At 48.7% G+C, this 14,771-nt stretch overlaps 2 protein-coding genes across 5 annotated transcripts in view; both read right to left on the bottom strand.

Annotated features, from left to right (window-relative positions):
• Positions 1-1,534: 1,534 nt before the first annotated feature.
• Positions 1,535-6,202, bottom strand: FBXL22 (F-box and leucine rich repeat protein 22). The gene is made up of 2 exons (XM_019755339.3): positions 5,497-6,202; positions 1,535-2,661 (listed from the first exon to the last, which is right to left on the bottom strand). The coding sequence occupies exons 1-2, from the start codon at positions 5,829-5,831 to the stop codon at positions 2,316-2,318; spliced, it is 681 nt and encodes a 226-aa protein (XP_019610898.3). The 5' UTR covers positions 5,832-6,202; the 3' UTR covers positions 1,535-2,315.
• A 2,199-nt stretch (positions 6,203-8,401) lies between these two features.
• The window catches only part of USP3 (ubiquitin specific peptidase 3), a 79,260-nt gene continuing 72,890 nt past the window's right edge, over positions 8,402-14,771 (bottom strand). For all 4 annotated transcript variants that reach the window (XM_019755364.3, XM_074327606.2, XM_074327605.2 and 1 more), the window contains 3 exons: positions 13,867-13,980; positions 13,655-13,722; positions 8,402-11,926 (listed from right to left, as the gene is read on the bottom strand). In XM_019755364.3, coding sequence (XP_019610923.2) covers positions 11,761-11,926; positions 13,655-13,722; positions 13,867-13,980 — 348 coding nt within the window. In that variant the 3' untranslated portion in view covers positions 8,402-11,760. The remainder of the gene's footprint in view (positions 11,927-13,654; positions 13,723-13,866; positions 13,981-14,771) is intronic.

The raw sequence follows: 14,771 nt of genomic DNA, 5'->3' as shown, positions 1-14,771 counted from the left end.
TCCAGGCTAAGCACTGGCTCAACCAGGGGCCCAGGGCAGTGACTGAAGCCTTCAGCAGTCCCTGCAGGGGCTGGGGTGGGTGGCGTTCTGCTGGCCTGCCCACAGGTGCGACTTGGAGAAATGTCAGCGCCTCCTGATCGTCACCTGGATATCATCTCTGCCTTGGCTCCTGCCAGCGGAAGGCTGGGTGGGGGGCACGCAGCTCTCATTTCCCCTTCACACAACCTGGGAGCCTCCCCCGCCTCCCCCATCTCTTATTTCTCTGATCCCCTCTCCTTCTTGCCTTTCCTCCTCACTCTCTGCTCCAGCCACACTATTCCCCTAACATACCAGCCTTGCTCCTAGCAAGGCCTTTGCACTGGCTGTTCCTTCTTCCTGGAATATTTTCCTCCCAGAGCTGCTCGGCTCCCTTCCTCACAAAATGTCTCAAATGCCACCTTCTCAATGAGGCTTACACTGGTCAACCCCTTTGAAGCAGATTCTCCCTTACCCTGTGCTTCCCCCCCACACACACTTCTTATATGCCAATTACAGCTGTCATGCGTGGTGACATGCAGGGTCTCCGGTCCCGCTCGCTACATAAGAACGCAGGATATGGTGAGGCCAAAAAGGAGCACCCACAGAGCCATAGATAGGGGAGTCATACGACTATATTCTCGCTGGCGGCCGGGTTGGGGACACAGGGAGCAAACATCCGCCAGTATCCCAACAAAGGGTCTTCCTGCACCCCAGTCTTGCTGGCGGCCATGGGAGACACAGGAAGTAGGATCCACACAATCCGCAATCCTCTGCTTTTCTCCCAACCAACCAACCAACCAACCAACCAATGCAGTCAGGGCAGTTGTATCAGTGGCTAATTGCCTAACTGGTTACAGCTGACGGCCATCTACTACCCAAGCCAGCACCTTTCCACGAGAGGCCGAGAGCCTGGGAACTGTTCTCTGGGACTCTGTCCCCACAAAGAAAGTCCTCAAATAAAGTTCATTTTGTTATGTTAATTAGATATCTTAGGAAATTGTTTATATCACTTAGCCAGTGATAAAATCAGTTTCATTATACGGTTCCATTCACTGGTTTCAAGAACCTATCAAGAGGTTTAAGTAAGGCCTGTACTTACTGTCTCTTCCCCCTACTAGAATGTAAGCACCATGAGAACAGAACTTGTCTCTTTTTCCTTGCTATTTCCCAAATAATTTGGACAACAAAATAAGGAACCCGTGAGTAGGGATCAAGATGCCTTTTCCAAAGGAAAGCCCTGGCCTCAGGTGAGTAAAGGGCTTTGGTCACAGCTGGTGATGGGTGGAGCACCCTTCATCGGTGCTCCCTGCCTTCCCCACTTTCCCAGTTTTCCCATGTACCTGGGACCTGGAGGCTTTACTTTGGTGGCTAAAAGTGGTACACAGGTGACTAAATAAAGCCTTGAAATTGGAGATCAGGCGTGTGCCCACATTCAGCAAATCCAACTGGTAAAAATCTAACTTTGCATCATCTTATAATGGTCTCATTATTCAAGGAACCTAATCAGGGCCGGTGCTTTTGTTTTTCCTTTTTGGGTTTTTGAAGTTCCTTTTTCCTTTATGAGAACAGTTTATTTAAAAAAAAAAGGCTATGTGCAATTTATGGAAGAATCACAAGCGAATTTTCTGGAATCGCGTGTACAGTCAACTCCTCGGAACGCACCTGCCCGAGGAACAGTGAGCGGCCGGCAAAGGCGCGGAGCGAAGCCCACGCGCCGGGGCCCTGGCGTCTCTCGCCCGAGCTCCGTTGGGCGCTTCTGTCGCGCACTGGGCGACTCTCTCGGGCCCCCTGCGCTGGGTTCCTCCCCTCGCACCGCTCGCTGGCGCAGCACCGTGGCCACTTTCCGGGAAAGCCTGTGCCTGGCTGCGCAGTCGGCGGGGCCTCCGAGGTCCGCAGGGACCACTGTGTCCCGTTACCAGGGCGCGCTGCTCGTCGCAGTGCGGGATCCTCTCCAGTCCCTGCCTATCTCTGAGCGCGGCCAGCGAGCTCGAGTGACCACGTTTCCAACCCGGTCGCAGTTCCCGAGGAGGGTGTAGGCGCCTCCCGCTCTGCGGAAGAGAGACGGGAAAGGTTCTGGTGTTTAGTGAGAAACACCCTGTTTTCCAAGCATCCGGTCATTTAATCTCGCACTCATTCTATGTATAAAATCGTAACGTGAGGTAGGCATTCGTATCCCGATTTTGCAGACGGGGAAACTGAGGCTCAGGAGACGTGGCGCCAGTCTGAGCTGGAGGAGCAAGGGTCGGAAGCCAGGTCACTCCTTCCTCCCGGGGCCGGAGCCGGTGTCCTTTCGCGGCCTAGCGCGGGAGCAGCTTGCGGAGGGCCGGGCCGGGCGCCTGCGGGCCGCGCGGGGGCTGGTCGGGTATCATGGCTGCGCTGTGCTCGGCGCGCAGCACCAGGCGCGGGCAGGCGGCGCGCAGGCGGCGCAGGCCGGCCGCGCTCACGTTGCGGCAGAAGTCCACGTGCAGCGTCTGGAGCGCGCGCCCGTGCGCCGCCACGGCCGCCAGCGTGCGGTTGGTGACGCGCGCGCAGTTTTCCAGGCGAAGCACGCGCAGGCGCGGACAACACCGCAGCAGGCGCGCCAGGCAGTCGTCTGTGACGTGGCCGCAGCCCGACAGCGTAACGGACGTCAGGTTGGGGCATCTGCGGAGAGAACGCGGTGACCGCGCGGGTCCCGGTTGAGGAGGGCGCCATTAGCCTGCCCCCGGCCACGCCCGTGCGGGAGCTCGCTGGCTCGGGGGTCACTGGCAGGACTCGCCGCGGTTGACAGAGGAGGAACCGGGCCCACTGAGTTTAAGGAAGTTGCCGCCTGGATCTGAACCAGGGCTTCTGTCGCATTTCCCCTGCGCTTCTACCACTCCACTCACCATCCCTTAATCTGCGTGGCTTTAGCCCCAGGAGCCCCCAGTGAGGAACCCAAGCCCAGGTCCTGCTGGGACAGAGGGGCTGCTGCTGCGAGGAGGGACAACTGTAGTTGCTTTGGTTTTTCTCTGGACTTGTTGCCTTGGGTGGGGGCGAGGGAAGCGGTGCGTGGTGCGCGGTGACCGCTGCGGTCTAGCTTCCCGCTGAGGCCCTGATGCGCCTGGCAGAGGGAGGAAGGGTTTCCTTTGGGGGGGGGGGGCGCGGGCTTAGAGACAGGCCCATTCCAGCCCTTGAAGTGGGAGCTGATGGGGGGCGTGTCTCTGAGTATTGGCTCTGGGTTCTCAAGCCTTGGTTTCAGTGATTGCATCCCCATTGTGACGACCCCAGGCTAGAAAAGGTCAGGAACTGGAGGTAGCTAGAAGGATGCCTGAGGTGAGTAGTCAAGGACACAGGTAACTTGTCCAGAAAGCTTGGCGGCCCCTCTGCCCCAGCCTTACCGGCACCTAATGGAGAAAAAGATCTTAAGCAAAGTTACACTTGGCTGATTCGCAGTGTGACCTGCGCCGAGTCACTCACTGAGCCCAATTTTCCTGGTGGGGCAGCGAGGGAATAATGCCTATCAGTGAGGTTGTGAGGTGTGAGATTTGGGGTGTGAAGAGCCTGCACAGGGCTTTCTATGGGCAATTCTAAACTTCTCCCGGGAATAAACAGAACCACACTGCTTCCATTCAAGGACCTGTCGTGGGCTCCCTGTAGCCAGAGGAAGCTGGAGTCTGCACCGGGAGTTGCCCTTTCTCTTTTGTTTTCCCATCACCCTCCCCCTTAGTCCCTTGAGTGCACCTGCCTGGGCCACCTCGGCTCCCCTGTGCCTGGGGACGGGGGTAAGGAACTAAAGTAGCCGGCACTGCCACATCACACAGAACCCATTCCATCTTCCCAAGTTCACTTGCCTTCCTTTTCTTCACATCAACCTCTGCACCCTCAGTTTTGTAAATGAAGAAACCGGCCCAGAGAGTTCAAGTGACTTGCCTGTGATTTATTTGCTGTCTGACCCAGGACAAATGTCTGAGTGGCCACCTCCTCATCTGTCAAGTGGGGGAAATTGTTGCCTTCTGGGTGGTTATGAGGGTTAGGTGTTTAAGCTCCAAGGGTGTTGAGTGATCCCTTCCTGGAAGAACCTTTAGAATAATTCTGATGATTCTACCTCCCTGCCTAGCCAGCCCCAGCTGTTCCTCACCAACCCCCAGCCGACTGCCAGAAGAACCAGATTTATCATACTCATCTGTACCTACTACCGTATGTGCCAGTGCTACTGTGTCATTTAATCCTCAGCCTGTGAGATAGGCAATTGACCCCATTTTACAGATGAAAGGAGATTGCAAATGGAAATATTTGGGTTGGGGTCACATGGTCCCAGTGGCAGAACTGGGGACTCAGCACAGAACCCTGACCACCAAGCCCTTGACACATTCGTGATGCCAGGGCCCCTTGCTGGTTTGGAGGATTACATCTGGTTCTTTTACAGGAAGAATGGAACTTCAGGCCAAGCTTTCCCCGTGCATATCACCCTCCAGTCGGATTTCTGGGCTTTGTTAAAACCATCAAAATGGCCTGGCCCAGTCCCAAGTCCATCTTCTCTTTTCTTCCTACTGCCTTGAAAAAGAGAGGTGGGGCCACTACAGTATCTTCTTCCATTCCTGTCATGCTGCCTGCAAACAGCAGCTACTGTAACCTGGGAGGCCTCAGGGTGGCTGAGCCTAGTTTGTCAGTAGCCCAGGGGTGCCTTTCCTTCTGGGACTGGTGAAGGATCAGAAAGAGGCCGGCTGAGCAGGTCTGTGTGCTGCGTGGGGCTCTGACCCCAAGGGAGCCTGGCCTGCGGCTCGGCCTCTGTCCAGGCAGGGTCCACAGATCAAAAGAGGACGTATTTGGGACATACAGCAAGAAGTTATTCTGTCTGAATTTAAATTTAACTGGGTGTCTTGAATTTTTATTTGCTAAAACCTAGCAATCCTAGAGTGTGGGCAAATCACGTGACCTCTCAGCCCTTTGGTTTGCTCATTTGAAAAATGAGGGTAAAACACCGTGCCCCAGGGGAACCATGAAGATTAGTAAGTTTCTCATGAGGAAACCATGACTATTTATCACCACCCCTACCCCCCTAGCCTGGCACAGTTCAGCTAACCCAGAGCACCCCAGCTCTCCTCAGTTGTGTTTCACAAGCCTTGGCATTTACTTGCTAGAGGGAGTGGAGGGCTGAGCTGATTGCTGAATCTAGGAGCCTTTCTCCGGGGTCTGACCTTGAAAATCCAGGCCCAGCTGGCCCCCCCCCCCAGCACTGAAGGGCTGCCAGGCAGGACAGCGGCCCAGACAGCGACAGCCCAGTTCTCTCGGCTGCAGAAGCAGCTCCGGGACCTGTGAGGCTAAGAGGCTTGTCACTTGTTTCCCTCATGATTTTACCTACGTTCTGGGGACTGTGTTGTGGACAGGCCTGGCGGGTCTGGCCCAAGGCTCCTTGGGGCAGAGCCATCTTGGTCTCGTACATTGCTCTTCCCTGCCCCCCAGAACCCTCCCAGAGCTCTGGGTGCCAAAGCCAGCGCTGCTCAGGGGGCGACCTACCTGTCGCACACCTGGAGGAGGAAATCACTGACCAGGCTCTCGTGCCGGCTGCAGATGCTCCTCTGGAAGGCGCTCTTGAGCCAGTCCTCGATGCTGCACACCTGCACGCGGCTGGAGTGCCAGCAGATGGACAGGCTCCTGAGCGCCGGGCTGAGGAGGAAGTTGTCCTTCTTGAGTTCTGAGAGGGAGCGAAAATGCAACAGGGGCCAGAGTGCAGGGTCCTCAAACACGGCCTGGAGCTGGGGGCAGGTCCTGGCGAGGTTCTTCCTGCTGTCCTTGTCCAGGAAGGAGAAGAGGTGCAGCAGGCACTCCTGGTTGAGCTGGGTGATGTGCATGGTGCACTGTGGCCACACTGCGTGTGGCGGGCCCCGGGCCTGACCTACTCCTGCTGCTCCTCCCCAGCTCCGGGCTGGTGGACATATATGGTTGTGGAATGGGGTTTATTTTTGGCTAACAACTGGTGCTGAAGCTCTGAGGTGGGGGGAAAGCCAGGATCCAGACATACGTGCAACAGTCTGTGGCTCGGCTTATGTTCAGAGGAATTGAAAATCCTGGCAGAAAAGCAGTCTATTGAAGTTTAAATAGTTTCCTTAAAAGGGATTTCTTTTTCTTTTAGCTGACAGTGGTGTTCAGCAGCAAGTTCGTTTGCCTTTTCTCGAGGCATTTTCATTCTAGGTGGCTGGCCAGACCACCTGTCTGGGCTCGTAGGCGCTCCTCCCTGGGAGGGACTAAGTAGTATCTGGTTTTCTTTTCTAGTATATACGTCAGGATCAGTGTTTTGCTCCCCTCTTAGGAGGGAGAAACCAGTTGTCCGTGAGGAGCTAAGGGTGCCAGTTTTGTGTTCAGATCTGTAAGCAGAAGCCATGGGTCAGGCCTCTCCTGTCATTTTTACTCAGTGGTGATGGTTTGTCCAGGCTAGGCTGACCCTTCAAATCCTGCTGCCCTCCATCCACCAGGCAAAGGGGTTCCAACTGGCTGTTTTATCCTGAGTTGTTTCACAAAAGATTTATCTTAAGTAGCTTATATTTCCAAGCTTCTCTGTGTTATGTTTTAAACTTTTTACTTGGTTTTACATTTTTCCAGTTAGTGTCCTGCTTTATTTGCCTGTATTTCCCAACATGTCAGGATGGAAGAGGTAGCTCTTCATACAAAACTGTTTGAAACAATTTTAAAGTATTTTAGTCTAAGCTTGCCCTTTTAAACCAGCCACATACCACCGTCCTCCTGGATGCCTTCAGTTCCAACTCTGCAAACTGCCTGGAGATCTTAGCCGTTAAGTTCTCCCCTCAAGTAACTGAGATTTCTCAATAATGCGTCCATTTTCTAATTCAGCTTCAATGCCAGTCCTACCTGGGACCCTACCGCAACTCCCCTGCTGTGAAGGCCTAGCTTTGTGTACTGGTTTGTTCTGTTTGTTGGACGCTGATAGTAAAACATGCAGATGGAGTAATGAGGTGCGTTTTCTTCCTCTGCTAGACCAGGGACCACCACCTCAGGGGTTACCTTTGTTCCTTCTCCCATTTAATTGGAAGTGGAAGGAGAAATACTTTGTTTCCAGTTGTGTGGAGTAACAAGAATGAAGTTACTATGCTGGACCCTCTTCTGGAAATAACACTTGGTCAGGCCTGGTGCAGCTTTGCCTTTAAAAGCAGGATGCAGCTAAGGACAGAAGCCATGCTGGCCATCTCGCTTGCTCTGAGAAGCCAGGCTCAGCTGTCTTCTGTGCCTCAGTTACCCCACCACTGCCAAGGTGAAACGGAAGGGGTGATTTTTCTTAAAAACAACATAAACAGAACAGCTAAAGCAGCAGCATTTCTCAAGGAAAGGGTAATTAGCTAATATTTCAAGCTAATCATGTTCATTGTTCAAAATGACAGCTGAAAGCTGAAGCCTGTCTGGGCTCTAGTTGTGCTTCTCTACCAAAAGGTACGCTGCAGAGGCACAGATGGGTTTAAGGAAAGCCGTATCATCTCTACTTTCTCCCCCAAATCCTTTCCAAACCAGTGCTTTCCACAGGGCTGAGCCCTGGAAATAAGTTCATTCGGGTTCTTAGAAGGCAGTACAGTGGGCATGTGCTGGTTCCGCGTGGCTCCCGCAGCGCTGCAGGAGGAACACGGGCACCTGGCAGGGTGAGTGCTTAGGGCCTGGCCCTCTGCTGCTCCAGGTGGGCTGCAGGCCGTGTCCCAGGACGCAAGGTGGGCCTGCCTGTGGGCAAGGGGTCTGGCTCAGGCCGGGGTGTGGGTGACAACAGCACCTCCCTTTCTGCCTGTGTGGAGCTTGGCTCCTTTCCTTGGCTGCAGCAACAGCAGTTGCACAGTCCCTGACCTGCAAAGTGCCAAAGGGAGTGTGCAATGCAGGACCCGCAGGCAAAACCATCTGGGCTGCAGGCGACTGTCTTCAGTTACAGAAGACGGATGGGAACAGGCAAGTAAGTAACAGGAGAATGAGTGTGGACCAGGGTGGTTCTTTTATCTGTTTGCAGGGGACACGGGGCAGGTAGTGTACATAGGAGCTTACTATAAAGCAGAATGTATATATATATTTTTTAACAGCACTTGTTTTACTTTAAAAGATGACCAATATCCTTTGCTCAGAGCCTAAAACCGGGTTCCTCAGTGTAGTCTAGCTCTGAAGGAGGCAAGCAGACCTCACTTTTCAGAGAGCAGCTGTCACAAGGAGAGACAGTATGATTCCCTCAGCACAGGTGGGCTCCCTCAGGTACCTGACTGCAGGCACAAGAGGTTCTTGTCCCACCTGCCCCTGCAGGTCACTTCCCCTGGGCCCATGAGCGCCAGCCCCGACGCTGAGTTCTGGAAGAACTTACTCCTGTTCACTGACAGAGCTTGAGCAAGTCCATCATTTACTGGGCTCCACTGAAAGGTGTTGAGAAATAACAGTCCACAGGAAAGAGGCCAGACCTTTAATGAAACTTTCCATAAAACAATTCAGGTTGGTGAAGCAGAAAGGGGATGTGAATACAACTTAAATGAAATCGGTCACTTGCACAGTTAACCCTCTCGGCATCGTATGAACTAGGTTTTAATGGCAAACGATTACATCACAGCACAACCAGCACTTGTGGAGGGCAGTCTGGAGTCTGCTACGCTCAGACCCGCGGGGGTAGGTACTGTGTCCCGTGAGGCAGTGCGGCCCGAGACTGCAGCATGCCACCCCCATGTGCCGCCTCGCCCCGTGCTGTGGGAGCGCTCCCATGGCTCCACTCGGGCCACCTGGGACCCCCGCCCTGGCTGCGGGAGCAGCCCGCTCATGGGCTTTTCCAGGGCCCGAGTGAAGAGGCGACTTCAGCAACAGAGGGGACGTGAGACAGTTTAAGGGGGACGCTGGAGGTTGAAGTGGGGTAAGTACATCTAAATAGACTTATGTACACAAATCCAATGAAGTAGAGGTTTGGCTTTAAGAAATAAATATGTCCCCAATCCCAGAAACCGAGCTGCTGAGTAGGTTCCACAGGTGAGATACACATTTAACACTCAGCCAGGGCCAGTACACTTTACTGGTTTAATTCTATTACATTTGTCATCACTAGACACTGAGTAGAATACAGTGGATAAGCAAAGGTTTCTCCACCATGGAGAGAGATTTGTGTTGCCACAAACTGTTTCTATCACCCACGTGTGTGGGAGGACTTCTGAGAAAGTTTTCTTGTCTAAGGAGCCATGTGACTCAGCGGCGTGAGGCCCTGCCTCAGCGTAAGCTCTGAGCAAGCAGCCACATACATGCCCGAGACAGCATGGCACAAGGGAAAAAGCCCTGAAGAGCACAAAAAGATCAGCTTTTAAAATAGGTGTGATAAGGCTACACACTTAAATTTTTAAAAATACAAATAGGCACATTTACATCACTGGTGCTCAAGTGCACAATTCAGATGGATCCCGTCACTTTTCCAAAGAGCCTTCATGGTATCGTTCAAACATTTCCGCTTAAGTAAAATCAAGCAGTAAAAATACTACAAAAATTCAGAGGAGATGTGTTCATCTCTTCAGCAAACAGTATTGCCTGTCTGAGGACCACTTTCCCTGAGAAAGTAGTGCGGTCTGTTGCTAAATTCCATCTGGTATAAAAAGACAGCTTTTCTCCACCAACATCAACCAAGGCGTTATTGTTGAAGTTGTAACAGCTGCCCATTCAGAGACTAACCATCTAGTGTGAAAGTTGGAGGAGATACAGCTGTGTACCTTCTAAAGCAAGAGAGCCCGGATTCATAGGAAATCCTTCGCAAGATCAAAGGAGATGCACATTTCAATTAGATGTGGTGTTAATGTCATGATATATTAGATCAAATTATGTGAAACTCATTTTTGTAGATCAAAGAGTCAAATACCACAATTTCACATGGTTCAACCTAATGTAATTTAGCATTGTAAACCATTTTAAATACATGTTCCCCTCTTCATATTTTCTAGACTCTAAGTTGTAAGATCTAAACATGCTGGCAAAGCTTTTTCTCTGGAGTGAAAATTTAGACGAGTGCTGTCCAAGAAAACCCTAGATATTGCTGGAGACATTCTAGATCTGCACGTGGCTGCTGAGCACCGGAACTGTGGCTGGCATGACTGACGAACTGAGTTAAGTTTAATTAAATTTGTGTCTAGTGACCGCCTTGCCTTACTGGATAGGACAAGGTTAAACATAATTGTAATTTGCTCCTAGTCATGTTCAAGTGTTTAGCAGATGTGTTCTGCTGAGGAAATGTGGGATTTAGGCAGCTAACATTAATGTGGAAATGGAGTCACAGCTGCTCCTGCAACTTCAAATATCCGACCCAGGAGGGCAGCCACCAGACTTTCTTTTACATTCACACACTTAAAATCTTCACCATTTTTCCTTCTTCTAATAGAAGAATTACCTAAAAGTCTGGTTGGCTGGCTTAACATGAAATACTTTCTGCCCCTTGTTACCACTTGTACAGAACTGAGAAGAGAGGAAAAGAACAATAGGGACCAGAGATGAACCTGAGAAGAGTGTGGTCTATGCTGCCACCTATTCTGGAGTTCCTTCTCTCTCTCAGTAATTTATAAGTAATGTCATCACCACCCAGAATCAACACACTAGCTTGGAACACTTGAAGAAATCACAATCATCTTTAGATGGGATTCTGATTCCAAATTTCAATTTGAGTTAAATCTAAATAGTGTTTATACCTATTTTTCTTGGAAACAGTTTTAAAACAAAGACTACTAAACTCAAGAATAGAAACTCTACTTATTCAAAGTGAGAATATTTTCAATTTGCTCTGCTATCTAGATAGGCCACTGAGAGTTTTTAAAACCTAGAGTAATAAAGACTCTCATTTCCTTCTGTAGAAGCAGACCCTACAGTGTTACATGAAGAGTAGGTGACGGTCAAAATCAACGCTGGAGGCTAGCATCAACCCCCAGATGGCCCAGCGAAAAGACTAAGCAGATATGCCACTGTCCCCAGTGCTACGACGAATGGGGGAAAAAGCAAACAGAAGCTGTGGTTGCATCTCACTGGTAACACATATACCATGTAGCTGGGTCACAGAATTTTTTAAACACTACATGTATTTGGTCTTATTTGGACTTTTCTGTACTCCTATCTCCTCCATGAAAACACACACAAAAAATACCCCCAAACAGAAAAACCAACAGAGTAATTCTTGAATTTTCAGTACAGATACCACTGAACCAACACATTTATTCAGTGCTGAGGAACAGCAGCCTTGAGAGCTACTAAGAGCATCAGTTACCTGGTCTACTTAACGATGCCCTGTTATCATTTACAAGCAATAAGAATGATTACTGAGCAGTCACTGAAATCTCGTGGGCCACAATTTACGTGCACACATTATTCTCGATTCAGAGTCAATCAGATCTCCAGCACAGCAGGCAGTTACGTTGTCCTTCACATCAGGAACATACCTTGCTTTCAGCACGTTAGAGAAACAAAGCATTGATGTAAATGTGCCTCCGAGTGAGAACTGAAAACATTAATATAAAAAAGCCAAATAGTACTAAGTTCTTGGAACTACATATAAAAACTGAATTATTACAACTAAAGCAGCAAATCAAAATATCTGCTGAGGTTTTCTGGTAGAACTAAAAAAAAAAAAAAATTAGTTGGTGCCCATGTTCAAAAAGTCACTACCATTGACAAAATAAAACTAAACCCAAAATAGGAAATTGAAAAGTGCATAATGAAATTAAATCTTGGATCAAGTATTTACGGAAAATTGGAAATGTTTGTCCGGTACAGTTGACAAATAACGATTTAGAGGAGGTATTAAAGTTTATCCGACCCAGCTTTGGCCTGGCGTTCCACATAAAAAAGGATGTAGGCCTTTGCTTTCACAACCGTGTCTTCATCAGTCAGTGCTACAGTGCTGTCGTTGAAATGGAACCAGCGACCTTCATGAGTTGCATACGCTGTGTAATGTCCAGAACCAACCCTGTAAGGAAAAGTCAAAAGATCAAAGACAGCAACTACAGAAATCACAAAAGAAACTGTACAACCATATAACTTATTAGATATACAATAAATTTTAGTAAGTACTATAATTAAAGAATAAATCCTAGAGACTTGTGGTTTAAGATGGTATTTCTCTTCCTCAATACCCACTGAAATGACAAGGAATATACTGACACTGGAAAACAGGGAAGAGTGCCTCTGACTCATCAGAAATTGAGCATTTTCTAGAACACATAAAGGAGTGTTCACATGGTATTGGATTAATGGAAAAACAAATAGCTAAGGAACTTGCAACCTAACAAGCACAGGTCAAGGCCTATGGAAACATGGAAAACTGAGAACCAGATTTCCAGTCAGAGTCTTGGAGAAAAAACTGAGCTTAAGAAAGTAACCTGCCTCCAGGGAAGCACCGTCCCCCTCCCCTGGCCACCTGGGCTTTTTCTGTCAGTATGACCCACCCACTCTCACTGGAGCCTGAGGCAGCCCGCCCCGTCAGAAAAGCCTCCAGGTACAACAGAGACTTTCACAACAGCTAGCAAAACCCTTACCATTTACCAATAATGATCAATCTCATCCTTCATTTATTATGATTCTGAATAAACAACCAAATATCAAAGAGAAGTGACAGGAAAAACAGTAAAGCAATTAATCACTGAGGAATTTACTGCAGAAAACCAAAGAGAACTTTAAAAATTCTAATTAGTACCAATGGTTTCAAGAAGATACTGCAACCATAAAATAAGAATAGGCTGTTATGAAAACATTATCAGAAAAAATGTGACTGTCATGATATAAAGATTTCACGGAGGGGCTATTTTTCAATTTGGATACAGATGAAACCAAATTGGTGATTTGGAAAAGGAGGCCGTGGCAATCTTCAGAAACAAAGAGATGGAAAACATTAAAGAATAGTTAAAATGTGTGAAAGACCCAGGAAATTCACTGTACATTTAACAGGGGTTCCAGAGGAGAGAAGGGAGAATGGGTGGAACAAATAAAATTTCCATGAGCTGAAGACACCAGGCTAAGATTGTCCCTGTCAACTATTAAGCAGGAACATATCTGATATGATTTCTTATCAGGACCCCACAACCTTCCAAAGAGAAAAAACAGGTTGCCTGTAAAAAAGTACGAGTCAGCCTTAGTGGACTTGTAACTGCTAACTTATGAGTGGTGAGGTCATGGAGCTTGTCTGCAAAACTCTGAGGGAAAAGGACTCCCAGCAAGGACAGTGGTCTGCCTACGTAACAGCAGTCTGGAAGTTTGAAGGTAAAACTAGCCATTCTCAAACAGACCAGAAATCAGAAGGTATATGCCCCTAATACAAACTTTCAAGGTAGAAAAATCAAGAATTCAACAAAATAAAAAATGAATCTTTAAAGTAGAGGACATGAAGTAAGTTATGAATAATTTTCCATTTCTCCCCATTTACTGTCAACTGGCAAAGGAAATAACTTTGGAGTAGAGGCTGCAGGATTTTGTGGACCACAGACTGGGTTCTGAATACTGGGCTCAAATGAACGCGCTCCATTTTGCTTTCATGTGCCTTCCTGCTTCACATCCACTCAGGAATATTCTTTCACACCAAAATTGAAGGCAGTTCTCTTTCACCCACTTTCATGTATCTGAATCCGTTTTTTAGGGAGTTTGGTATAAAAGCGCAGGTCTGCCCGGCTATTCCCCGGCACGCCGGCCGGCCGACACTCACCCGGAACCGTGATGCACCACCACCGCCGCCAGGTCGTACAGGCAGTGCTCGGGGCCGCTGTTCTCGGGCTACAGAACAAGGGAGAAGGCATCCCAGGACCGAGTTAGTGGCTTCAGTATCTCCTCCCTCAATGACCTCTCCCCACTGTCTATGAAGACTTAATTTTATTGAAGACAATTTTTTCACCATGCTAACAAAGGTAATTACCTTACCTCTAGTAAGTAGCATTTCATGTCTAGGCCTCTCAGTGGAAATTCTACATATGTATCAACTTTGTTTCTTAAATATGCTGTCCAATGAAATCTTTTCAAATGTAAGCATAGCACCTGGATGAGAAATAAGGTCAAAGATTGTAAACAAACACCTAAAATTTACCTTTCAATCAAAATAAACTATTCGGTACTAATGTCTCTCAAATAATATTTCAGGTGGTCCATCAGTTTTTCTTTTGATCCTTGATACTGCTTTCTTCCATGCATATAGTATTATGATATTATGATTTGTAATAAATACATATTTGGTCTAAGTTCCCTTTTCTGGCACACAGCTCCTAAAACCCTTTGAATTTCCTAAGCAATGAGCGTGAGAAACATGTCTTTTGTTCTGTTGATGAGGTGACAGGTGGACCTCACCTTAGGATGAGGGCTGGTTGCCATTATCCCACCAAGTGATTGGAAGCCTGGAATTTTCTGTCCTACCACCCTGATCTCCAGGCAGGGGAGGAGTGGCATTGGAATGATCACCAATGGCCAGTGATCTCATCAGCTTTGCCTATGTAATGAGGCCGCCATAAAAACCCAAAGGACTAGGTTGGGAGAGCTTCCCGGTTAGCGAACCAGAATGCTTCCATGTGCCACATTCCAGGATCCAAACTCCACAAGAACAGAAGTTCCTTTGTTTGGGACTTGGCTCTGTGTATCTCTTCATCTGGTTGTTGATTCGTATCCTTTAATATCCTTGGTAATAAATCAGTAATCTAGTGAGTGAACGGGTTTCCTCAGTTCTGTGAGCTGCTCTAGCCAATTCATGGAACCCGAAGAGGGGGCATGGGAACCTCTGATTTATAGCCAATCAGAAGTACAGGAAACCACTTGGACTTGCAACTGACATGTGAAGT

Source organism: Rhinolophus sinicus, chromosome 3 (genome assembly GCF_057876585.1).
Source record: "Rhinolophus sinicus isolate RSI-liver-muscle chromosome 3, RSI-T2T, whole genome shotgun sequence".
Classification (NCBI taxonomy): Eukaryota; Metazoa; Chordata; class Mammalia; order Chiroptera; family Rhinolophidae; genus Rhinolophus; species Rhinolophus sinicus.
The sequence above is the reverse complement of the archived record's forward strand: the minus strand, read 5'-3'. Positions and strand labels throughout refer to the sequence as shown.